At 35.5% G+C, this 27,165-nt stretch overlaps 2 protein-coding genes across 3 annotated transcripts in view; one reads left to right on the top strand and one right to left on the bottom strand.

Moving 5' to 3' along the window:
- Positions 1-68: 68 nt before the first annotated feature.
- On the top strand, positions 69-26,156 carry LOC118168792 (protein FRA10AC1 homolog). Of its 2 annotated transcripts, XM_035329385.1 has the most exons (15): positions 69-214; positions 2,963-3,039; positions 5,398-5,490; positions 5,574-5,619; positions 5,976-6,052; positions 6,674-6,757; positions 7,256-7,340; positions 13,565-13,610; positions 16,509-16,622; positions 17,392-17,434; positions 18,638-18,762; positions 19,397-19,435; positions 20,805-20,889; positions 21,346-21,402; positions 24,357-26,156. In XM_035329385.1, exons 1-14 carry the CDS (start codon positions 182-184, stop codon positions 21,386-21,388), a joined length of 990 nt encoding a protein of 329 aa, XP_035185276.1. In that variant the 5' UTR covers positions 69-181; the 3' UTR covers positions 21,389-21,402; positions 24,357-26,156. The 2 variants fall into 2 exon arrangements, with proteins under 2 accessions (XP_035185276.1, XP_035185275.1); XM_035329384.1 differs by lacking the exon at positions 24,357-26,156 and having other exon boundaries at positions 21,346-22,992.
- Positions 24,507-27,165, bottom strand: part of PDE6C (phosphodiesterase 6C) — a 30,981-nt gene continuing 28,322 nt past the window's right edge. The window contains exon 22 of the mRNA XM_035329386.1: positions 24,507-24,577. Within this exon, the coding sequence (XP_035185277.1) occupies positions 24,507-24,577 (71 nt within the window). The remainder of the gene's footprint in view (positions 24,578-27,165) is intronic.

Below are 27,165 nucleotides of genomic sequence, written 5' to 3' on the forward strand. Positions count from 1 at the left end.
CCCCCGGCCGCCGGCGCCCCGCCGCGCTCCGCCGGCCCCCCGAGCCCCTCGGCGCCCCTCCGCCGTGTGGAGGCAGCTCCCGGCGCGGCCCCGCTCCGCCTCTGGCCCCGGCTTCCGGGAGGGGCCCGCGGCCCGGCTCTCGCCCGCGGCCCCGGCCTGGGCCGCCGCCGCCGCCGCCGCCATGGTGCCCCAGCAGCTGCGCCTCGGCGCCGCCGTGAGTGGGGCCGCGGAGGGAGGGAGGGACGCGGGGAGGGGGCGGGCGGCGGTGCCGTGGGGAAGGCCCGGGGTAGGGGCAGGCCGCGGGCAGGCCGCGGGCCCCGCAGGGGCACGGCCCCCGCCGCCGTGCGGCCTGCGGCCTGCCGGGCAGCTGCGGGAAGGGAAGGGACAGGAAGGGACAGGAAGGGACGGGAAGCTTTTAGGGCGTGAAAGTGTCTTTGGAAGTCATCTACGACCAACTCAGGCCTTGCCTCAGTGTCATTTTTCACTGCGGAGCCCCACAAACCTCTGAACTCCACTTCCGTAGCCTGCTTGCTGATATTTACCGTTTGCTTTTTTATTATTATTATTATTTTTTGAGAGAGAGTTTTAATAAAAACCTTTGCAAAGAGTCTGTACTTTATGGCTTTTCTCTTTGTTAGGAGCGTTCGCCGTGCAGGATGTGCAAACGCATTTCATAATCGTCTTTTTGTGAAGCTAATTGAACGTCCTTTCAATTTTTTTCCACCCAAGTGGAGGTTGCAAAGTCGCAGCAAAGCCTGGAAGATGACAGGAAGGTGCAGGAGCACTTAGCAGATCTCTGTCTGTTGCGCTCAGTTTCCTGTCAGTTCTCAGCCTTCAGCTCCTTGCAGCTCTCTCCTGGATCCTGGGCTCCGTTTAGGTATTCCCAGAGCAGTTCGTGCCAAAACGAGTGCTGGGGCCTGCCTGGGGCTGGGCACAGGCAGGAGCACGGCCCTGTGAGCTGGGCAGGTAAAGGGAAGGCTGAGTGATGCCTGTGAGAGAGCTGTGCGATGAGGGGCCACGAGTTGGGACTTTGTGTGTAGGATTGTGTTGCCTTTTTATTTTATTTTTTTTACCTTTTCAGTTCGGCTGTAAATCAGGAGTCAACATGAACAGTTCTCTGATGTGCCCATTTCACTAGTGTGCCTTTACCTCGGTGAAAAGGGTTAAAAGAGGGATAAAGGGTTTGCACCCTTTTCTGGATGCCAATGCCTCCTGCAAGTGTGGTGCTGGCGAGTCCGCAGTACCATGTGTTGACATCAACACTTGACATTTCCTGTCTGCCGTCAGTCACGTGCAGTGTTAGTACATTTACTGGGGGTGAATTGCTAGTTTACAGGAGCTCTAATTTAGTTGGTGCTTTGCTATAAGTGAATCCAAGATGTTGGGATTACTTAACTGTCAGCGATTTAAGTGTATCCCAAAGTACACTTGTTTTAGTACTTGTTTTACTTTCGTGGTTTCAGTTTGTGGTGGTGTTTGGAAAAAAAAGTCCAACATTGGTGTAGAAGATAAAATACTCAAGTTATGTAATTTTCAGATTCACACTTTGATAAAATGTTTGGTAGTTACTTATTTACTAAAGGCATACTTAGGTTTTTAAAAATAATTATGAAAGCAACGATGATATGAGAGGGTTTATCAAATAGTATGAGAGGGTTTATCAAGTAGTTATTTTAAATTTTCTTGACAGTTTTACCTGACCATACTTACATAGGCATCTTTTAAAATTTCTTAGTTTGGACACAAAGCTTTGCTATCTGCTTGTCTTTTACCACAGTTAAATATGAAATACATTTTGCGTATTCTGGATTGGGTTTGTTTGTTTGTGGGGCAGGGGAGAAATCAGTCTTGAAATCTCATGTTAAGCAGGTGTCTGTTTACACTCTCCTTCCAAAACAGAAATATTCATGAGATTATTTGCTGGAGTCCATTTTTATGTTTTACCTAAAAGTCAGGTCATCTTGGTACCATCCTGAGACATGCAGGGCAGTCAGTAATGGGTCTCCAAGTGCCTTCAGCACTGCTGGAGCTGCTGATGGATGAACACAGCTTCGGTGCAGTACTTGACTGTGCACACAAGGACCGGTGTGCACACCATAGCACTGGTGCAGTACTGTGCCTTCAGAGGACTGGTATAAAAGTATTGGGACATCAGTCAGAGGTGGTTGGTTTTCTTCCCCCTGAATTTATCTTTGAACTTTTTATGAGATCATTTGTTGTAACTTGGATGAGTGGTTTGATCTGGCTCTTGTGTAGTTTTAGAACACTTTGCAGCTGGACAGCTAGAAGGAAGATACGAGATTATGAGTGAGAGAGAGGAGGTGGGATCGACTAAAGCCATTGCTTCCACTAAGAGAACTGCACATGAACTGTTTGCTGAAAAATGGAGATGACAGATTTGGGCTTTAGCTAGTGCTTATTTTGTATTTAGATAATAATTTCAACCAACTTTCCAGCTATTTATGCAAGATCTAACAATCTCAAATGTTGAACCACAGCCCAAGAAAAAATTTTGCCCATCCTTTTTTATTATTTTTAATGTAGGCACGTCTTTTTCTGTCCTCCAGCCTTCTGAAAGAGTAGCTCTTGGGGAAAATACACACCTTTTCTGTATAAGAGAGATTGTTTGAAAGTAAAGACCAAAAGTGTTTTAGCATCTTTTTTATCTGCATCTGTGAAGATTAAGAATGGGAACATCTGCATATAAATTATTTATATAGCGATTTTTGACAGGGAGACAGTGTCAGTGAGAAACCATATTTTCTTTGTCCTATGTTATTTAGAAAATTTTCTGCGTTGTATGTGGAAAATGATTTGGTTTAAACATATGTGAGAATTTGCACTTGATTGTGTGCTCGGTGTCTTTTATTTATTCATGATGCACAGTACCGATTTCTAGTTATGCTCTATCCATATTACTCTAGCAGATGTATTGACTGCATTGTCATTTATTTATTTCCAGGCACGTGGCCATGGAGGCTATGATTCTGATTACAGTGATGAGGAGAATGAAGAGAAGTCCGTGCAAAAGACTAAAAGGTAATGTAATACAGAATTAATACTTTACATTGTGTGTTTTGTACAAATGGTGTAGAAAATTATGCTGTGGTATGTAAAGTCTGGTGTTGAACTGATTTTTGAAAAATCAACCTCAGATTCCAGCATTTCCTCGTACCAAGCTTGCCAAAGCATGTTGTCTCCCAGGGACAACTGATTAAAATCTGTTCTGCCATGTCCATCTGGTGTCTATGTGCCTCTCGGTTCTTGGAGCAGTATGTTTCATTTTTCTGAGCATTAGCATGAACTGCTGGAGTTTGGCTGCTCCCTTCACTTCACTGTGATCCATCAGGAAATGTGAAACTGCTAGGAGAGCAAGGCAAAAGAGGCCAAGTAGCAGCAGGCTTTGTAGATATAAAACACCTGCTTGGAGGAAGTGAAGAACTGCTGCTACTTGATTATTATTTTGCCTTTTTTTTTTTCATTGGGATACTTAATTTTCTTCATATGGTGCTGTGTTTTGGATTTAGTGTTTAGAAATTAGTGCTGAAAACACGTTTTAGTTGTTGCAGAGCAGTGCTTGCACACAGAGGCAAGGTCTTTTCTTCTTCTCATGCTGCCCTAGCAGTGAGGAGGCTGGGGGTGCACCAGCAGCTGGGAAGGGACGCAGCCAGGACAGCTTACCCCAGCTGACCAAAGGGATGTCCCATTCTGTATGATGTCACATTCAGCAATAAAAGTTGGGTGGAAGAAGGGAGGACGTTTGGCAGTATGACACGTCTTCCCAAGTAACCATTATGCCTGCTGGAGCTCGGCTTTCCTGGAACTGGCTAAACATCTGCCTGCTGATGAGAAGCAGAGAATGAATTCCTTATCTTGCTTTGCTTGCACACACTTATTTGCTTCACTTATTAAACTGTCTTTATCTCAGCTCATGAGTTTTCTCACTTTTATCTTTCCTGTTCTCTCCCCCATCCCACTGGGCAGGAAGTGAGGTAGTGGCTGTGTAGTACTTAGCTGCCTACCAAGTTTAAACCACTACAATTAATTAATTTATGAAGAGACCTGGGAATTGTATTGGCAAATTAATTGGTACTCAGTCATTGAAATGTAACAATATGTCTCTTACTTGAGACCATTTTGCCAATTCTTCCATTGGTTTGCACAATGAGTGACCTTACATTTTGTAGTCTGGTCTTATTATATCATTACGTTTTTTTTTAATTTATGTATTTATTTTGCTTTGGCACCATAATCCTTGGATACTTTCCGCACCATACTAAACATTTTGCCTACATTATACATACATTTCTCATACCTTTTCCTGTCTCTTCCTTGCTTTGTTATTAGATTTTATTTAAGAAGGCTGTCTGGAAAGTTTCCTAGGACTCTTGCATATTTTCCTTTGTAATGAAATTGAAGGAATGGTTTTCTAGTGTTTACATTCTGGGAAAAAGTCAGTGTTTTAATCATTGGAATAATAGAAGGCATTTATTTTATAAATATGTCTGTTCTCCAGTAAAACAGTGACTAGTTTTGTTCAGGTTTGATTTTCTTTAAAAGGCCATTACACATTACACCATTCTGCTTCCTAGGTGGAACTAACCATCAGGAGCCTTTCAAAAATATCATTGCTACCCTTGTTCTGGCACACTGCTGCTGATTCCCAGTAGGGCTCTAATGTGGGTTCACTGCATATGTGTATATCTTTTTCTTACTCTGTGATGATATTTATTTTCACTTTAAGGAAAATAGTAGTCTTAAGCTTTTTCTGTATTGCTCTTTTATGGAATCTCCTTATGGGAATTTTGTGCCCACAGATCCTTTTGAGCAAATGATATGCTTAGTTTCTAGAGTCCTGTATCCCATAGCTTGAAATAAAAATTCCCTGGCCAACTGGCTACAGGTTTCTGACTTCCTTTCTTTTTTTTCTTCACCTCTACTGAGAAATGAAACTAACTAAATATACCTTTTACTAAGCTGAAGTGTATCACTTCATATTTAACTTTTATTTCTTTGTTAAACTTTGAATGTATTTTAGCTGGCCACTGACATGTATGGTTCACAAGACAGTACTTAAATAAGTTTTAAATTACCGTGCTTGCACTAAGAGAGGCAGAACTGTTTAATGAGGTGTTGAAACATTAGCATGAAATGATGCAATAGTGTTACTAACAGTCACTCTTATTCAGTGAACATAGTGTCCTTCCTTTTTCTACTGAGCTGTGAAGCCTAGATTTATAAAGGGCTTGAAATGTAGAGTTAAATAGACAGAAACTGTAGAAACTATCATAGCAGGTTTTGTTACTTGAGTTAGTGCAAGGTTTGGATATGGAAATGCTATTGCTTATGGAAAGTTCTTGACTAACATTTCTCCCTTCTTTTCTTCCTTACCTGTAGCACGAAGGAAGAGAGCCTTCTGGTAAAGCCATTCCAAAAAGCAAAACAAGGCAATGTGGCTCACAGACAATTTGCAGCTGAAGAATGGGATAGGTATCTTTAATCTGATGCTCTTGTGAGGCTTTTTTTCCTTAATGTAAAGGTAAATTTCATTCAAACATATTTGTTATTAACAGGGAAGAAGCAAGAAAAAGAAGATTTCACTTGATTGCGATGGATGCTGTATCCTTCTATTTAATTCTTCTTCAAGTTTGACATGGGTTGGAGGTTGGCTTCTATATATATGCTTACAGAGCATTTTTGGAGAAGAAGGATAGTTTTATAAACTTCTGGCAGCTGGTTGAGGTTTTAAAGATGAAATTACCTTGAAGTTCTGTATTTGGAAGGTAGCTTCTATAAAAGGTTATTAGGTAAATGTTGCTAATTAATTCCTTTCTTTCTGGAAATTAACAAAACGTTTTTGAGAAAAAAATCTTTCTGCTAAATATATAAAACATTTTTATTATTATTATTTTTGTTTTAAACTGTCGGTAAAATAATTTAAATACTGAAACAGAATCCTTAATTGCTTTATTCAGTATGAAAGACATAAAAAGTTTGTGAATGACTACATTTTATACTATGGTGGCAAAAAGGAGGATTTCCGACGTTCTGGGTAAGAACCAGAACCTTGTTATGCAAAGCTGTTAAACTGTATCTTAGGGGGAAAATAGGGTTGTGTGTGTGTATCAAGCTACTAATTATTTTGGTCACAAGGAGTAACGATAGTCATTGCAAATATCTGGAGCACAAACTTGCCTTGTTTCATTTTCCACCATTTTTTATAAAAGAACTTACCATGAGCTGAATTAATTTCTGTTTTGTTATGTAAAAGGAAAATGACAGGTGAGCATTAATTGAAGGTGTGTTGAAAAATATCTGGCAGTACCTTCAAAATATCAGTCTGGAACACTTTTCAAATCTTCAAAGTTGCTATCTGTGGTCCAGAATAATGATATCCTTCTTTAGAGCTATCCATAACTGTCTTAAAAAAAAAAGAATTTTCAGACAGAATGATGTCATCCATAGTTTCAGTGACCATTTACTACTGTGGATTTTTCATTTTGAAAATGGTATACCAGGGAGTAATACATTTTTTAATAGTTTCATTCCATGGTAATTCCTTTATACAGTGAGGCAGAGATAAAAATGATGAATACTGATGTTTACCAAATTACTATGTGACTTTTCATGTTAATGTTATATTGTACTAAAATAAAATCGCATTCTTTTACAGAGCAAATGACAAGACAGATCTTGATATTATAAGAGAAAACCATAGATTCCTGTGGAAAGAAGATGATGAAGCAGATATGAATTGGTACCTGGAACTATTATATAAAACGTAGTATTTTTAGGTCACTTTGTACTAAATTTGTGGTATCCCCTATTTATTAAGAATTACTGTTCATACTTAGTGATCATTCTTTGATCTTTAATGCATTTAGAAATGAAAGACCTTTAAGAGATTTAGTAATATCACCTAGTGGCAAAATGAATTAGTGACAGAACTGAAAAGTATTTATGCATTCTCTGAGATGACTGTTCTGAAAATCCTGAAGGAACCCTTTCTTAAAAAAAAAAAAAGAAGAACACACACACCTTAATTTGTGACTTTGTAGATATATTTTAGATGCATTTTCCTACTTTTCTGGAAATTGCCTCTTATCTCAATGGGTGTATTTCTGTTGCATTTCTAGCTCTACAACTTGTGTTCTTCAGATGAAACAACACATCTTTGTCTGGTTAATATCATTAAAATATTAAATAAATAGTTTTATGTTCTATATTTAATAAAATAATACCTTTTTTTTTACAGGGAGAAGAGACTTGCAAAGAAGTATTATGATAAATTATTCAAAGAATACTGTATAGCAGATCTCAGTAGATATAAAGACAATAAGGTACGTTTCATTATTGTAAATCATCTTGGTTTTAAAGTATGCCTTTTTTTTTCTTACAACACTGTATATGTTGTGAAACCAGAATGTTAGTACCCCTTCCCTAGGAAGAGAGTTGAGAGAAACTGTCAGGTTATTTAATAAGCAGCACCAGTTTTGAATCCAAGCATTGTCACTGCCCCAAAAATATGCTTCAGTGGGAACAGAAGCATTTCTCTCCGATGGGATTTTATGAAGACGTACATTGTGTGTAAGAAAGGCACAAAATGCAGAGAGGCTGGGGAGAGAAGGCTAGAGGGGTTTGTCTAGAGAGAAGCATTTGATGAAACCTAAAAAAAACTTGGGAATGTTACTGTTTTTTTTTTTTAAAAAAAAAAAAGTCTAAAAAGAGATAGTTTTGTACTTGAAGGGTAGATGAAACAATTTTGGATATGCTTGTTCTAGAGCAGTATCTGTCACTGGTTCTTCTTTTCTGTTTATGGAAACAAGATTTGTATTTCTTTTTTGTAAATAAATAAAATTTCTTACCAAACAAATTCCAAGACCAGTTTTCCTTCTTAGCCAAAACAGTCTTTGCTGTTTCCAAGTTTTTGACTAACCTTTTAGTCAAAAAGAGTATGTGAATTCTGTATTGTAATCTTGCAAAGCGTTGCTGAACTCAAATGCCTATTAGTGTTGTTAGCACATAGTAACAACCCAGCCCTGCAAACAGTGTCTATATAAAGTTCTTTGAGACTATTTATAGTATTGAAAATTACACTCACTGGTAAATATTTGCAAGGACTGGGCTTAAACTCTAATATTAGGCAGAAAAGAGGACAGCCTTCTAAAGATGATTAAACAGAAAAATACAAAATTAAATTATTTTATTTTCCTACAGTTTCATATCCCTCTGTATCCTGCCCTCACACCCACCCCAACCTGAGTTTCCCTTGAGCATGCTTACAGATTTTGTTTCTTTCCTTACTGTGCCAAGTTTCCATATGCTTGCTATCTTTTGTGGGAAACTGTCTTGCCCCAGTTTCCTATTTTTGTGTGTGTGTTGTGTGAACAGTATTCCCTTGTCAGACTTCAGATGTGACTGTCCTAACTTTGAGGTCACTCTGAATTCCTGTTTATGCTAGTAAGTCATTACCTATATTTTTGGAACTGCCATTTCAGCATAAGTGATACATCAGGTAATTTGTTCTCTTTATTAGGTTATGCTTTCTGTCCTCAAATATGTTCTGACTATGCAAGAGTCCTTTCTCCAGTTCATTCTCGATTATTGATTTATCCAGGCCCATGTTTGGTACAGAAGGATGCCAAAAGCAAGTTTTTTTTTTCTTGGGAGTCAAAAATAGGCTGTTGATCAGTTCCCATTCACACCAATGGAATGCAGCCTGTGCTTTCGGCTTTTCCTGCCTTGATTCTTTTTCTGTTTTCCAGAAACTGGAGGCAGTTATCTGTAGCCCCTTATGCCTTCTGTTTTGCAGTGCTGGTGCTATGAGAGGTGTAGGGTGGATGGCAAGCTTCTAAGCTGGTCAATCTTTTGTTTCAGAGTTGATGTTTCTTTATATGCTATTAGGTCATGCTAAACTTGGTGATGAGTTTGTGTGTTTTTATCTATCTATCTATAAAAAGCTTTTATCAAAAAGCATAGTTTGAGACTTGCCCATACATAGTAATCTGTCATTTCACACGTATAATTGTTTTTCTACTAGACAAAATCTTCTAGCCAGCTAATTCTTCTACAGACCTATGCATAGCAATTGTAGTTAAGATCTCATTTAGAACATTTCTTCTGAGAAAATTAACTCAGTTTTCCTAAATAGCGGATAATGATGAGTATCATTTTCGTGCGAAGCACCCTGCTGAAGTCTGAAAAATCAGCAGACCATCTTACCAAAGACAAGAAGCTTAAAAAGCAACAATAAGAAGCCTCATATTTCCTGTGTACAGCTTCATTAAGTTGATATTCTTTGTTAAAGGAATTGCTGGGCCCAACAGCATGCAAGGGGCAAGGCTGCTGCAGCTCCCTTCACCCAGTTCCAACCAGTAATGAGGCTGAACATGTATTCCTCGTAGGCACCCACACAGAGCACAGGTACACCCATCTAAGTGTGTAATAATAATAGTTATTATGTACATACAATGTATATACAGGATCAGCCACACAGATCACAGACATGAGCACAGAGCACTCACACAAAGACAGTACCAATGGCATCACCCTGCTCCTTACCTTTCTATTACTCTGCACTTTTTCTTCCCCAAAGCTCTCAGAGTCCCTCTCTGCCTTTGGTTCCTTCCCTAAATGTCCTGTAATAAATCCTATGCAGTCCCAGAAAGCTTTTCCCCTGCATGCCATGTTGTGTCTCACCCCTCCATCTGAAAGGTGATCCAGGGAGTTTGTTCCTGATGGCTCATCATGATGAGTTTCACACCTGGACAATGGGGCTGATGGTTCAGCTTGAACAGCCCTGGCAGTTCATGCCTCTGGAGTTGGTAGCTTGGGTTCCTAACCAACGTTGTGCTTCTGTGCCCCTCTGAGGTTGTGGAGATGCACCTTTGATGGCCTGCTGGCTCCTGTGACGGGCCTTGAAGCAGCAGAGGGCAGGGTTCTTTTTGAATTATTTTTACTGCCATTGTCTGTGCTTCTCTGGGGGATGTAGATGAGCTTTTATCAAATTTAGTTAGCTTTTCTCAAATTAGTTCCTCCTAAAACTCCACACCTGCAGTCAGTAATAGAAGTTCATAGCCAGTTTTTAGTAACCTAAATATGGAGAAAAAGAGAAAGACCAAAGCTTATGTTCAATGAGGAAGAAACCTCTTCATCTGCACCTTACCTCATTACCATGAAAGTGCACTGAATAAGGAAACATCTCTGGCAGAGTGACAACACCAAGGTCTTTTTTTAATGGTGCCACTCTCACAGTTTTGCTGCATAAACAACGATCTTTGCACACAGAGGGTTACATTTTTTTTTTTTGCATGTCATCATTTCCTTTGCTTTTAAATTTACTGAGCAATGCCAAGGTGGTCTTCTGGTATGAGGCTGCTTGTAGACATTGGGTAAGAGTGCTGTGACAACTCTTACCTGTGGTTTGTCTGCTACTCCTTACATTTCCCTAGGTCAGAGTTACTTGAGGTCAAGGTTGTCTTTGTACCTCATGCATCCTGTCTGCAAGCTTTGAGGCTGATAAATGACCATCTGTGTATTGTCAGATATTTTAGCGCTCTTGTCAATTTTGCTGTGCAGTAAGGGAGAGTGCTCTGCATATAAGTTTTACTTCGTTAGGCATTAGACTAGAGATGTTCTCTTTTCTTAGCCTTCATATTTTTCCAGAAGGATTCTTATTTGCTGTCTCTGCTTTGTTTTGTAGCTCAACAGATTGCCATTTGCTAAGAAATGAAATCCATCTGACACCTGGTCATTGAACAGAATATTTTATTCTTTTGCTGTTTTTCTTTTTTCTTTTTTTTTTCCCAGATCTTTTTCAGATTTCTAGGCCAACTTGTCTTCCACTTGGTAATGTTAATATGTTCACTTTTGTCAGCATAGAAGGTTTTTCTGTGAAAAATAAAATATTTAAAATATTTGGTATTTTTCCACAGTTTTGTTTAAATTTATACCTTTCATCTTTTCTGAAAGATGTCACTGGGGACATCATGTTAGTTGTTGCTGCAGCTAATAAATATTATGAAAGCAGTCTGTATTCAATTGAGAATTTTACTTTTTATGGATATTAAAAGATCTTCCACATTTTTTAAACTATCATTTCTTCATAAGTTAGCCATTTGATAGTCCCATAAAAAAACATTTTGGAGTTGCTTGACTGAGTCTTGGTCTACCTTGAAGGTAGAGAAATAGCTCATTTAGTATCTTGCTGAACATGTTTAATGAGGAAGGTGAGGCAGAATAACTGCTTCTGCTTTCCTTCATTTTGCAGGCTGACCATTGATGAACCTACCCTAATTTTTATTTTTTTCTATGTAGTTTAATCTGTTCCTGGTATTTTGGTTTAGTTAGAGGACTGAAGTTGTTGCTTCGTTTTTATTTTATTGATTAGCCTTTTTAGCTCTCCGTCATTTTCCATTAGTTGGTGGAATAGTGATGGGCAAAAATTGAATTGCAGATAAGGACAGGTTTTACCCAAGCAGTAAATTCAGCTTCTGGTTGGTGGTTCTGGCTGCCTATTTTTGTATTATTGTGGTCTCTTTTTTTCTTGATACTGTTGCAGAAATACTCTGTGAAGATATCAGCTGATTAATATCTTAACAGGTCATGTTTGGTCTGAGGGAAAATGTGTAAAAGTACTGAAGTAGCAAAAGTGTGCATGGATAACTTGGTGACTGGGGAAGTGGCAGAAGGACTATGAAAAAGCATTTTATTCTTTATAGCCTGCAGCACACACATGTAAAATCGGTGTCAAAATACTGTTGACATTTAATCTTAAACTTGCAATGTTTCTCAATTGCATTGAAAGCTTTTCAGAATTGGAATACCCTTTAAAACAGGAAAAAAAACACTATAGATCAACTGTTAATTTCCATTACTGATTCTATTATTTACAAATATGCTTTACATTCTGTTTTCATTAAACTCTTCAGCAGAGTTCTTGTGTTTGTTTTTTTTGGTTTGTTTGTTTATTTGTTTGTTTCAATTGATTAATTTTTGTTTGACTCAAGCATAAGTGGTTTAACTGGTACTTTAGACCACATTGCAGATTGTACAAGCACCAACCTTAGCTAATTGTCTGATAGCAGAAACCTGATCTTCTGTGTGTTTTTTGTTGTTTTTGTTTTGTTTTGCTTGTTTGTTTTTACAAAAGCAAAATCAGTATATATGAAAACTTTGTTTATATTATAAAACAAATTCAACAATTATTGGACTGATTTCAAGAAATTGGTGTTCAGATTTTTAGCTTTCTTAGATATCTCTATGTAATATATTGACTTGGGAAAAATCATTATAGACAAAACATTTGGCTTTGGTTATAAGCTTTGGTTATTAAGGTGCAAAGTATTTATGAGTCTGTGGCATATTCTTAAGAATCAGAACATTTACTACTCCATTTTTTCCAATGTTCTTTGAACCACATACTATTCTTCATGAAAACTCCCTATTGATGCCCTTCAGATAAGGAATTATTATGGTTTATTTAAAAAAAAAAAAGGCAATAAAGACTACATGGATTAAAAGATACCTAGGCTCTGTGCAGTGTTTAAAATAAGAAAAGGAAAAAAAAAAAAAAAAAAAAAAAAACACTTTTAAACCAATGCAATATATTACAGAATTGCATGCCACTGCATCTTGGAAAATGCACGTTTATGTGGGTTCAGTCTTTGGGTGCCTAAAGAGCAGCTTTGTATTCCAAAGGATGCTTTGGAACACAGGAGTCAGAGATGGCCTTTACAGCCATTTATCCCCTACCTCTTTAATTTTGGAAACCTTATCCCTCCTCCTCCCTTCATCATGCCTACCCTTACCCCCCTAACTTTTAACATGAAGTTCAGCATTTTCTGTGCTTTGCTTATAGAGAAATAATTTTATCTTCTTGTTATCACATGTTCATGAATTTTAAATGGAAATACAAAATAGCCCTTTTTGGAGAAGTTGTATACCACTGAGGTTTAAAATAAAATAGTTTTGAGGTTTTGAAAATAAAATAGTTTTTCCTAGGCTGTTCTCAGACCTTTCTGTCTTTGATCTTCTCACTAGACTACTTGGCATTTTGAGAGGATGAAGCAGATTCTACTGGAAAACAAAAACAATAGCTGGGTTATCTTCAGCTGAAGTTTCTAGGCAATGTAAAGGGAAATATTACTTAGCTGTTTCTTTTGTCATAGTACTTAGTATGTGAGAGGTGATCCACTGGTATGTGGTCATTCACCTTTTCAGTATTCCAGTGGTCTTCTCAGTTTTTAGTGTGGACAAAATCACAATGTAGTATTTAGTAAAGCCAGTCTGTCCCAGTTTCCCATTTGCTCTTCTGCCTGCTATGAAACATTTTAAAAAGTTACTCACTATCGAACACAGCATCTACTAGAATTTGAATTGCATGAGTAAGTTGGGATACTTCTGGTAAGCAGAAGGAGAGAGATACTTCTAATTAACAGATAAATTAAATTTTAGTAACCAGAATTTGATGAATGAAACACAGGACATCAGTCACTGAAAATAGGCTTTATATTACTGAATACATTGACTGTTCTAAACTGATTTTTGGTTTTTATCATAACAGTTTGGATTTAGATGGAGGCATGAGAAAGAAGTAATTTCAGGAAAAGGTAATGCTCTTTTTCATCTTATATTGCATTTCACCTTGCCTTTTGCTTCTCTTGTTTCTTTTCAACATAATTTTTTTTTGATAGTATTTGACAATTTATGCTGATAAGTGTATCAGATGGTGATAGACAATAAACTGATGTAACTGTTAACTTCACTGTTTTATTCTACATAGCTCTAGTGTGCATGCTAATCTGCATAGATAATTTTTTTATAGAATCATAAGGGTTGGAAAAGACCTCCAAGATCATCTGGTCCAACCATCCCCCTACCACCAGTATTACCATATCCCAAAGTACCACATCCAACCTTTCCTTAAACAGCCCGAGGGGCAGTGACTCCATCACCTCCCTGGGCAGCCCATTCCAATGCCTAACCACCCTGAGAAGAAATTTCTCCCAGTTTCCAACCTGACTGAACCTCCCCTGGTGCTACTTGAGGCTTTTACCTCCTATTGCTAGTAATCTGCAAGGAGAGGCTGACCCCTAGGTCCCCACAACTTCCTTTCAGGTAGCTGTAGAGAGCAATAAGGTCTCCCCTGAGCCTCCTTTTCTCCGGCTTAAATTAAGAGAACACATAATTTACTTTCACAAGGTCAGATTTGTAATGGACACCAACATAATGCATTTGATAATGTAGAAGGTCATGGGTATATTTTCCAGCTGCTTCTCCCCAGTAGTTCTACATTGACTTATTAGTCTTTGATACCTTTAATTGAAGTCTCCAAATTTCTAAAGGTAGTTGTAGTCATATGTTGCTTTCAGCACTACAGATTATGTTAACAGGTACTTAAATTTGATACAGTTGTATGTCTTCTCGAATGAACACTTTTAAAAGATCAAAGTTAAATGAGATATTCATAATTTCTGAATTATCGTGACTTCGTGGGGGAGAAAAAGAATAAAGATGCATTGTACTTTTAATACTTGATACACTGTATTTTAAAATGCAGGAGAAAGTACAGAATTACATGTTTTAAGCTTTCTAATGAAAAGTGTAAAACCTGTAGAACAATTGGAACATAAGAATTGAGAAATGGTACCCCTCACCACTGAGGGGCGCAAGAATCCACTGTTTTCTAGCATATGAGATGCTCTGGCAAAGTGCAGTTTGAAGTGGTTATTTAAGAAAGACATGACTAATGTCTTTCTTTTGCTATTTTCTAATATAAGCCAGTAATATAAATTACTTTAATTAAAGTGTAATAAAGCATTAATACCTACCTTAACCTGGTCAGCTATGTGTGAATGAATTATGATTCATATTTTAAAAAGGAGAGTATGTGCTTAATTTACCTGTGACAGTAATAGTGGTGCTGAGAACCGCCGCTGGTGGATTGAGTTATGGTTTGGGGTGTGTTAAGAAGAGAAAATAGGAATAGATTACTCACATTTGGTTGCTTTGTTTTCCATGCCTTTCTTTTTAAGGTCATGGGGAAGAAGGAGGGTTAGGATGAGTGAAAGGGGATTGTGATGATCTCTTTCTTCTTTGAAAAAAATATTTTTAACACTTTTATGACATTCTACAGTGATAAATACTATTGAAAAAAAATCATGAACAGTCGAATTATATATTCAAGTCAGGGCTTGAGGATGTGTTTTAGGTATTGCAGTGTGAGAGGAGAGGTTAAGAAAAGCCTGGCCATTTGTATACATATATGGTATGGAGTAAGGATTTTCTAGGAAAAAAAAAAATCATTTAAAATATTTAGATCATCATAAATATATGTAAATGTATGAGGTCAAAGAATTATGGTGGCCTACACAGTAAAGTCCTGGCTTACCTAGCAGTTCATTCCTTGCCTTAGCAATCTGAAGATACTGATTATTTTTTTTTCAGAGGACAAGGGGGTGAAAACAAACAAAACAAAACAACAACAACAAAGAAAGAATTTGATTAAGTTCCCCAAATTCTTAAATAGTATAAATTTTCCTCGTTGATTTTCATTTTTTTATACTTGGTACAAATGATTCCTGATGATGTAGGTTCCTGATAACCACACCTTTCATGGGGTTAAACATATTGAAAATATATTAATTCAAAACTTTTTATAATGGCAGAATATAATTGCAGAACTGAAGTATCTGAGGACACTTCCAATCCATTAGTTAGCAGCTTAAACAGAATGTTCTGAGGTTAATCGTTCACAAACAGTCCTGCTTGTGAGCCTATTAATATAGATCCTTACCACTAGCTCTGCATACAAGTTAGACCTCTGCAAAGTGAATTATGTGTCTTTATTACCGCAATATTGGGAACCCAGTGGTGTAAACAACATTGATTATATGTATGTTGTTTTAAAATTAGTGTTGTATTTAATACAATAAACCTAAGGAAACATTTAAAGCTGCTGCATGCTTTTTCACAAAATGAAATTTCTTTTTTAAGTTCTTTTTCTTAAAGGAAAGTGTTTATGGAAAGTCACTAAAATGCAAATTGTATGGCTAGTATATCAAGTAAATTTGTAAGGTAACACGAATATGGACATCTTAATTTTGTTTATTCATTGTACATTGGATAGATTATGTCATTAGGGACATATGGCTGAATTGCACTTGCTGATCCATCATGCTCTGAAAAGTAAGTTATCATTTAGGGCATAGTATATATCCTAGTTCAGGATTAGGCTTTTTTTTTTTTTTTCCCCCTAAGATCTTCCTTCTTCTCTGCAATGTAAAAGGAAGTTTAAGTTGTTCTTTCTTCGCAAATATGCAATATGAGACAGGTATGATTGTTTTGTCATTATTATTGTTTCCTTAATCTAGGTTTTATTTTTAGTTTTGGGCTTTTTTCTTTGAAGGAAAACAAAAGCAAGAACTGAGCAAAACTGAAAATAACAACCCCAAGCATATGCATGTTAATCACTGAACCATGGTTTGCTATTTCTGATGTTTTTAAAGGTCAGTTTTCTTGTGGAAATAAGCGCTGTGATGAGGAAGAAGGCCTGAAGAGCTGGGAGGTGAATTTTGCTTATGTTGAACATGGTGAAAAGAGGAATGCACTCGTGAAATTGAGTAAGTCAGTCCTTCAAGGATATATAAACCTAAAAGAAGATGAGTATCCTACTATTGAAAAGCTACAGAGTGAGACCTAATGATAATGATACTAGTTCATGAAAAGTGGAAAATAAGCAGTAGAATAGGAGATAATTTTGTTAGATTAATTAAAGGTAGTAATGGTCTTAATTTGTTGAGAATGGCTATTGTTGTTATATATGACAAAGCTGTTGCAGGTTGAACACTTCATCCTGTATAATTCATGATGTCATAAAATTAGAATAACTTATTATAAGGTATTTTCTATACAAGCATGTCTGGGTTTATTGGACAATACTGACTTGCAAGGAAAGTTCATAATTTTCATTGCTTAATTATGTGGCTTAGGAGTCTTTAGGGCTTTGGAACAGTCAAGTTTTTGCACACTTTCAGCTCAACTGAGGTTATTTTTACATCTTTTGCTTTCTTCCAAAAAGTCTAGCTTTAATTAACTTGCTTCCTTTTCTATTCTTGTCTCTTGAGTGGGGTTTTCTTATTCAGTACATTTTGGTATATTCAGCAGATAATTAAACTTAGCACAATTGACAGAGTTTTTTTACGTAAAAGAAGCTAATAGTGTTTTTTCTTTTGTGCACAAAACACTCCAGGTGGCAACACTTGATCTCTAGTGAAGATGTAAGAGATTTGTGGATCTTCAGTATAATTGTAGAACCATTTGATCTGTTTATTAGTAAGTTTTTATTAGTTGTGCTTATCAAATGTGGTGTTCTCATTCTTTCTTTTTCAGGACTATGTCCAGAATGTTCCTACAAACTAAACTTTCATCACCGGTAATGAAATATTTTGAAAATAAGGGGGATGAATTATTGATATGTTGCTAGTATGAATAACAGCAAATAAGGATAAAAGTTCAACCAGACAATTAGAAACTTAATTGACACTGAAGTAGATTCTGTTCTGGAGTTCTTATCAAGTCATTGGCTTGACATTGTTGAGAGTTAGGTATTTTTGTGCTAATGAAAGTACAAAACTTCCCAAACTGTAAGAATCTTCCTTCCCCCAAAGTTTCCTTTTCTTAATTTCAGCCCCATAGTTATTCTTCTCTTCAGAAGGTTTATGAAAAACACCATCCTTTTATTTTACTTTTTGCTGTGTTTAAGAGTTGAAAAGCTTTCCCTTTGCTAAAAAATAGGATTATTATGTGCGAGTCAAACAGTGCTGTGAAATTCTCAATTTAAGTATTTGCTCTTTCAGAATCACTCCTAATAGCAGAGAAAACTAAAATACTCAATTTAGAACCTATAAAATACGTGCATTAGCATTTGATTTGTTTTTGATGATCATCTGTAATCTTTCTGAATTGCACAGCATTTCCAGTTTTATGGTTTTCTGGACCTTGAAGTGGTCTCAGGTGTATGGCTTAATCACTAAAGTATCTAAAAAGCATGTGAAAGGAAAACCTTTGAGCTAGGAAACTACTGTTTCTGTTTTAAAGTTACAGAAATGAAAGGTGTGTCTAGATGGATTTATACATAAAAAGTAGTTTATTTTAAAAGATAGTTCATACTCAATTTCCTTAAAGTGCTGTGTAGGCACATATTAAAGACAATTAACTAACTGAAATTTGTTTGATTTGTCTTGTTTCTTTTTGGAACTAAGATTGTAAAACCACATGGATTCAAGAAAGCACAGTCAAGCATATTTTCTCTTAGTAGGCTTCAGAGCAGTACATACTTAGAAATATTTTTCCTGACTGTTCTAGATTAAGAAGCAGGAAAAAAAATCCTTATGTTCATATAGTAATCCTACATAAGTCACATGGAAAATAAAATACAGTAGTTGTTAATCTGCAGGAGTTTCTTAGGCTTGAGATTCTTCTGTGTCAGCTGATATTTTTTGTTGTTTTGTTTAACTAATGATAAGCTTCCGAAAAAAAAAGGCAACTGTTTGACTGAATTAAATACCTAAGATTTACTCTTGCTTGTGGGATATATATACCAAAGATGTACCTTTTATTTTTTATTTTTTTTAAGGAGGAAAGAAATCAAAGCAAGCAAGAAAAGAGGCACAGCTGTACAGAGCTCTAAAGAACCAAAACTTAAGAAGACAAAATTATCTCGTTCAACAAAAAAGAAGTCAAAAAAAAAGACCCATAAAGGTACTTTTAAATTTTAAACCTCCAATATTATTTTTTTTTTAAAAAAAGATGAATGTTACTTTTACCATACGTATATTGGTATGTAAACAGATATGCAAAATATGTAGGTATGCAGTTGTTTCTAGATTGTTACATAGGTTGTCAAAAATATATATTTTTTTATGTTAAAGAAAAAGACTTATTTGAAAAGAAAAAAAAAAGATTAATTTCTTATATTATATAGAGATGAAGAACCTTTTGAAAAATGTTTATTGCCACAAAAATTTGTTCAAGAATTGGTTATTATATTAGATTGTACATTGTCCAAAAATCAGATGTTGCATACCGGAGAGGGTTCTGAAGTACTTAATTCCTTGAGGAATTAAAAGCCTTTTGGAAGTGTAAGATAACCTTTTTACACCACAGATCTTGGGATAACTTATTTGAGCTCAAACTGATGATCTTTGAACTTATGAAAAGAAATGCTTTGCTTCAGTGTTTGCTTTCTTTTTTTGAATGTAATGGAGTATGTATGCATGTGCACGTTTATGTGTAATTTGTTGTAACAGAAGTATCCTTTGTAAACATTTTAAGATAACAGATAAAACCAAGATAAGCTTACTATTTTTTAAATTGTGTTTGTGTTTCTTTCTAGATGAGGTTTCTTCAGAAGATTCAGATAATTCTGATAAAGGTAGAGTATTTCATTATCTTCTGCATCTTTATTTTTTATAAGTTGTATTATTTCATATACATTGGTCATTGGCAGTTCTAGTATTTGTTAAGATGTCAAGAAGGCTGTGTTGAAAACAAGCAGAGATAGTAAGGTTCAACATAACTACTTATAAATATTGGAGAAAATACAAGGAATTTTAAGAAGAAAATCTTTAAGGAAAGAAGTGTGGTTGCACACACAATGAAAAAATAGTCCAAAAAATAAAGGGATAGATTGTTCCAGAAAAGAGCAGACAGTGCAACCATACCCAAATTATTGTTAATAATTGCATGGTTCCAGGTATGTAAATATGTGCTGTATAAAGAAAATACTTTTCTAATACACTAAGTACTACAATTCCTTTCATCAAACAATAGAAGGATGTACTGAACTCACAAGATTAATAGGAGAACACTGGGAGAAGACACCATGCCAAATAAATTCCAGGCTCTAACCAAAGTCTTCCAGCTATAACCATCAGTACCTCAGAGACCCACTGCAGATGGATGTGCTCAGTCTCAGTGACTCCTTAGGCAGTGGTTATCTTTTTATCTCAGTAATTCTAATACCCAATTTCTTTTCTGGTGAAATAAGCCCCATCTTCTGGTCATCCTAATTCATGCTGCAGAGTCTCAAGAAAGGACTGAATATTTCTGTTTATTGCTGTGCTGTGCAATATACTTTGAGGAATGTCCTAGATAAGGAAGGATACAGGATAGGGATACAGGAAGACCCAAAGCAGTTTTCTGAAAACTCATGCCCAAAGTCTCTGTGGAAAGCTTTATTGGGAGATTTTAGGATGGTGGTGGGGTTTTTTTGGTTTGGTTTGTTTTTTTTTGTAAGTCAAGACTGGTAAGTCTTTGTAAGTCAATTTGATAATGAGACTTTCTTGTTTTTCACTCCTTTTGTATACTTATGTGGAACAGTTATGTAATAATCTCTATTTTCTGGCAATTTCACTGATACATTACCGTTGATGTGTCATTCAAGTAGTAAAGTAATTCATTCATTTAATATCACAAGTTATATTGTAATACACCTGTATTGTAATAAAGTAGATGTTATTATAAAACTTTCACAAAGTACTATGCCGCTGTTTTATCAAGATCAGTGTTCTGACATTATTTTTACTATGTTTGGCCAAAATATCAGTTACTGATACCTGAGTCTTCTTGGTGCTGTATTGAATAAGACTAGAAAATGTTTTAATTTTTACTTCAAAGTAAAGCGTCTTTTTATTCTTGGGGTTAAAATGAAAAGTTTCCCCTACCTACTTACTTATTATAAATAATTAAATAAATAAATTCTTTCAAAACTTATTGCTTAAGCACTCTAATTTTTTTAACAGATTCAGATAACAGTGATGTGCAAGATGGTCCTTCAGATGCTGATTTTTGGAAAGGTCCTCTACAAGAAACAGATGAAAAATCACGGTTAGTTCATCATAGTTAACTTTTATCTGGTATTGTGACCATTTAGAACTGCAAAGGCAGAGACTGATTGTATTAATGACTCTGACATTTAAAGTTATGTCAAATCTCCTTCTACATAGTGAATCTAGGAATGCTTTTTTATATAAGAGGACACATACACAGACAGCACTGGAGGAGAAACCTTTGTCAAGCTGCTACATTACCACTGCTGTCTTATCTGCTACTGTCCTGTTAACTATCTTAGAAGTAAATCTTGACAGTCAAACTGCTGTTGTACAGAAAAGGAAATGCAAAGGGTATAGGAATGTATTGAATAAGTCAAAGTGATCTATTCCAGGTACATAATTAAGACATATTCTAACCAGAAATCTGCTAAATGTTTTTCATACAAATATTTATCTCCTAGATACAGATCAAAAGCAGAACTTCCTTTGACATATTTTTATTTTTCTACAGGGAAGAAGAGTTTGATGAATACTTTCAAGACTTGTTTCTCTGAAACTTGAAATTGATGTAGGTTAATTTTCTTCATGAATTGTCTAGATGAGTGTCTGGAAATTGATTCACAATTAGGGACCATAAACCTCTTTCTGACAACATACCTTTTCCACGGTCACTCCATATGAACCATCTGACTGGATTATCTTTGCAGAAGGCTTCAGGGCTAAAAGCTTTCTTGTGGTAAGCTGAATATTCATGAAAATGAGAATTTTTTTTTCAGTTTGTAGCAAAAGATTTATGGCACCCTATCATAAAAACTGGAAGAAGGTAAACAAGCAAGAAAATAGTTTATTGACACTATACCACAGAAGTAGGCTGTTCTTAATTTTATCCCAAAATTAAGTTGCCAGATTTTTGTAAAGGGTATTTTAGAAGATTCTATTACTGTTTTAAAAACATACACATTATTATATTCATGTTTGTAATTTATTAAACAAGAGTTAATAGCCTTGAAGTTATCAGTCACGTAGACTTCAATATTCAGATATTAGCCTGTGTAAGTATTTTTAAATGCCATTAGAGAAGTTCATTTTTGTCAACAGTGTATTTTACTTGAATTTAAGTAAATCATATCTGAAATGTCTCCCCTGCTCTTTAAAAAGTTTTCATTGTGAACTTGTTTTAAATTTTATTCATAATATGATGTGACTGGTAATTCCACTCCTTACTAAAAATCTGAATGGCTGTTGGAATCTTTGATTTAATAAAGTGTGTGGCTTGCCACTCAAGATGTACACATGGCTTGTATGTTATCTGTGGTTTCTGATCTCCTTAGCATTGATAGAATGTTAATCCTTCTTTAAAGTGTAATCCTGAATATACAAGTAAAGAATGTATAGTGCTTGAGAAACCTACTGGATTCATCTCTGTTTTCAAATAGAAACACGACTTTAAGCATTCTTTATTGCATATTTTCCAAAGAAACAGTCTGCACATGAATAGTTACAGTGGCCATTTTCTTTGTTGGATGAAAATTACTTTGGATAAACAGGACAAACTCTTTTGAATTACGTGTTCATGTAATACAAGCTGAGGAAAGTTAATGTTATAGAAAATATATTTTTATAATGCTTTCCACTGTAGATCTATTTGTAGAAAGTATTTATGGTAAGTATTTTATGTGGAAAATGTAATAGAGATGGTTGTAGTGTATTTATGAACATATTACATGCACTCATATGAATGAGTAGAACATTATTTACAAGTATTTCTTAACGTAATTACATTTTAGACAGTTTTTACTTACATAATAGATGACAGTACAAGGACATATTTAGGGTGTCCTTGAATAACAAACGTAGCCTTGCATGAAGGCTTCTTTAGGTAAGAAGGTGGATTTAAAGGTTAATTCTCTGTCATCTTGCAAGCTTGGTTGAGAGCCAAATCCAATCTGCAGCAATCTGCTTACATGCATGCAACTTGCCCAAACGGGTTTTTGTAGAATGTGGTACTATGTTTGTTGCTGCAAGTATTGCATATTAGGTGTATGTTCTGGATAACTAACTCTGTTTTGAGGCCTCAAAATATGTTTATAAAATGTTACAGCATATATATTAAATACATCATTTAATACAGTTTGAATAAAATTACATGATGAAACAACCTTGGAGTAGCTTTCTTTTGTATCTACATTTAATACAGAATAATATACAATATCCAGTTTTATGTCATAACTATCTTTGCATAAAATATTTGGCCCATTTATAAATAATGATGTAATAAGTGGGAAACTTAATTTTGAGTGATAGTTGTACACAGTATCTATCTTTGTACAGCATCTTACAGAGGTATATAAATGGGCAAATCTTTCCATCACTCTCCCTTCCCTTGATGCTGAAGGCCTTTCAGATTAAAAAAAAAAAAAAAAAAAAAGCGTATGGTTCTGCTTTTTTTAAAGGGGGCAGGATTGAGTCTGTATGCCAAACTCATTTCTTGCAGGAATTGTCTTTCATATCCAGCTCCTCTTAAGTTTGGAACTGGTTCCAGTGAATATTCAGATCTGTGCACAATACAGTAGCCGTTTTCCTTCCTTTATCTGCAGGAGGACCTGACTTCATGGGACCTGAGAAGAAAGCATTGAGTGGTCTCTGTCGTGCTTCAAGAACAGAAGGTTTTTGTAGGGAGATATTTTTTTACAAAGAGCTGATTTGTATGCAGTCTGTCTTGGTTGTGGAAAGGCAGATAATGTGAATTCTGATGTGTTCTACTTCTGCTGTCATCTTGCTCCCAAGATTAAAGTGGTGCCAGTTCATTGGTTTTCAAATACTAGAAAATTCTGTTCATTTACTCTATTTTTAAAAAGGTACATTGGGAGTACAAGCTTTTTAAAATACATTTGAATGTAGAACCTTCTATAGATATAGTGGTATAGGTATCTTGGTAAATTCTCACTTATATGTTTCTGGTGTGCCTTTTTGGATTTTTAAAATAAAAGGTGTTAAGTTTAGGAACTATGGGCAGAGCCATTTGTACATGGGCACAGAAGTGGCTTCTCCAAGCTATAACTATAATTTGCAGATTTATCCATGGTAGTTTTGAAAAAAGACTGTACCATGGCCCTGCTGCTTATAGATATGAGCCAGAAAATTGTGTTTAGCTTTCCTAAAGTGAAGGAAATGCTTGCACTAGAACTGTATTTAATACTGAGTATGATGCAAAAGGACACAATGCGAGATTATGGAAATACACATAATATAAAAATCTAAATATACATGTTATGAAAATCACAGTTTTTTGATTAAATTGTACATGTTAGGTTTCATTCAGTAATTTCATATAAGATCTATCAAAATTATTTATATTTTTTCTGGACAGCAGAAGTTACATATTTTAATAAAAATACTGAATATAAATTGAGTTACATGAAAAAGTATTTAGAGCACACAGTAACTTATTTTGCACCATTATTTTTTCTTTTGTCTTTTGATTTTTCAGTTTTTAATTGTAACTTGTTTCTTTTACTCCAGCGAAAAGTATTTCCAACAAATGGCAAGTGTTTACGAGGATTGTTAAGAGACTGATCTATACTATTCTATGCGAAGCAGAAATCCACTGGGGCTCATTGAAGTTCTTTCTCAATATCTTTTCTGTAGCAGAAACAGTGTATTTGAGACAAATTACAAAATTATACATGTTTTGGATTTTCCATCCTCTCCACTTCCACCACCACCTCGAGCTGCGTTTTCAGCTAAAAAAAAAAAAAAAAAAAGGGAAAGTAAAGTAAGTCTTTTCTGTTACTTTCAGTTGCTCTCATTTCTTGTTTAAAAAGTGTTGCTTTTGTTATAAGGATATTATGTGTGTCTGACCTTCTGAAAATTGAAAGTGTTTTTGCTACTTGTCTGGGAAAATGGAATATGCAACAACATTACACACTATACGTACATGTAAGTATATGAAGTACCAGTTGATACCACATTTCTCAAAGGACCAAACACACTGAACCACTCTTCCTGGAAAGTTTCAGTAGTTTATATAACTCTCCCACACATACAAAACTGAAGTATGCAAGCCATGCAAAAGAAACTCTTGGATCAATATCATCTTTGAAAATATTTTTGCAGGAGATAATACAAAATTTAATTTGACCTAGTTGTATGAACTTTGATCCAAACCCTGCATGAATCCCTTGGTAATAACCAGTTAAGAGAGAGACGGCTTAAATATTTCTTATCCATAGCTAATGATTCTGTTAATATCTCACTCAAATGATTCCACAGATGTTTATTGGTCACAGTTAAGATTCTTTCAATGTAATAAATTGTGTTTCCAGATTCATTTAAGGTAAGATACCAATATTAGAATTAAAACTTACATTTGAAAGCTGTGGATCACCATGTTACTAGGTCATTTTCGACCCTTTCCACCTGCATTGAAACATGTCACATAATCAGTGTCCTACCCTCTGTAATTTGTGGATATAATCAACACTATGTTACTAAATATGTATTTTATTGTCTTAGTTAAATACTGTATACTGTTTTAGTTTCTGTTCTGAACTTTCCACTGTAGTGGTTCAGCAAATATGTTTATTTTGTTTTCTGTCTACTGAATGGCTCAGAATAGCCAGGTCAGTGTGATCTAGAGAAATGACCGTGGTTCAGCATGCATCATGTTATTGTTTGTATGAACTGACTTAACAAACGCATATATTTACATGGCCTTGATTTGACAGTGTCAGATCTGTTCTTCACAAATGTGCATGGCCTCATTCCAATGCACATTTTAAAAGAGACAAAATAATTCACTTATATTTTTTTATATTAACTATGATATGCAAAGAAGACCAGATCCTTAGCTCCTCTAAATCAGTCTGTCCATGCCAGCCTGTGTAAAGTTCCCTGTGGGAAAATACTTCTTTCCCTAAGTCAGTGATATAAGTGAATCCAAAATACCATGGATGTGAGATGGTCCTACCTTCAAATGGGAATATCAGTACATGATTCTTCCTAAAGTAAGTCCTAAATTCCTTACGTATTATTTTATTTTTAGCTAAGAGGAACATTAAGAGCATAGAATCAGACTTCAGTAACTATTCTCTTTGCCAAAAAAGCAAATATGCAACGAGGTTTGGCTTTTGCTGGTATTTCTGTGAAACTCAGATGCTTACATCCCAGTGTTCATATTCAGAACCAGCTAGTTCTCAGCAATAAATTAATAAGATGGTAAGATTAATTGGAAAAAAAAAAAAAAAAGCCTTTTAAAATCAAACTGAGAGAGAATGGAGTGGGCATAATTCCTATGAGATTCTAAGTGCTATCACAGTGTGAGCAGGCCAAAATAATTCATATACTTTTATTGTACAGTTTTTTATTTTTATTGAAAGTTTTTTTCTGTAACAGTTCATGTAAGAATATACATGCTAACTGTTTGGAGGATAATGTTTAATTTGGCCTGATAAAATACAATGCACTTTAAACTTTTAAAAAAATGTTTGTACAGTAATAACTTGACTCAGTAGATCTCTTTCAAATATCTGCTTTGATTAAATCATGTAGCTTACAGTGCTTTTTTGATAAGTACAGGAATTTATTTTTTTTTTTAATTTTAGCCTATTAACATTTTTTTAGGAGCCAGTAACTTTCTAGTTCTGCTTCAAATTCTGACAGTAACTTGATGGGTAGCCTTAAATAACCTCTCTCTTGTGTGAAAATACTCACCTATTTCCCACAGACACTTATTAACAAATAGATTATTCGGTACTGTTTTGTTTTAAAGATGCAAAATAAACTATAAGAGTAAACTACCTTTTCTTTAAATTAGCTGACAATAGATCATTCTCCAGAAATCACAATTTATTTTTTAATCTCTGAATCTTTTCAGTCATCTCAGCTGAGATGCTCATGCTCCACATGTAATACAGAATAAAAATAACTGACTAATTTCACTCTTACACTTGAGTGATAGGTTCTCAGTTTCTATAAAATCAGATTATCTTCTGGGTTATCACATGCAAAGCCATACTTTCAATTTTAGGACTTGGGCTCTCTTAGATTAGTGTTAAATTTGTACTATGAGAGCATATTTTAACCAAGGAACTGACAACAGGGAACTATAGCCAAAAGCTTTATCTCAAACTTGGAAGAAGAGGGGGGATGTTCCAAAAACACACTGTCCATTCTCATCCCTTTTCCTTAAGTTTTTGCTTTCAGCTTAAACAAAGCATGTGAATACATTTGAGGCTGATGCCATGCAGAATTTTGATACATCTCATATTTCAGGTGGTTGTAACGTTCACAGACAAATAGAGGTGATTAATTACAATCAGTTTTATGTCTT

Source organism: Oxyura jamaicensis, chromosome 6 (genome assembly GCF_011077185.1).
Source record: "Oxyura jamaicensis isolate SHBP4307 breed ruddy duck chromosome 6, BPBGC_Ojam_1.0, whole genome shotgun sequence".
Classification (NCBI taxonomy): Eukaryota; Metazoa; Chordata; class Aves; order Anseriformes; family Anatidae; genus Oxyura; species Oxyura jamaicensis.

Excerpts from the sequence above, each read along its gene's own strand:
- LOC118168792 (XM_035329385.1), top strand. The coding sequence starts at position 182 with ATGGTGCCCCAGCAGCTGCGCCTCGGCGCCGCC. Across the intron at positions 5,491-5,573 it reads GCAGCTGAAGAATGGGATAG|GGAAGAAGCAAGAAAAAGAA; the intron begins GTATCTTTAATC and ends TGTTATTAACAG. Across the intron at positions 18,763-19,396 it reads AAAAAAAAAGACCCATAAAG|ATGAGGTTTCTTCAGAAGAT; the intron begins GTACTTTTAAAT and ends GTTTCTTTCTAG.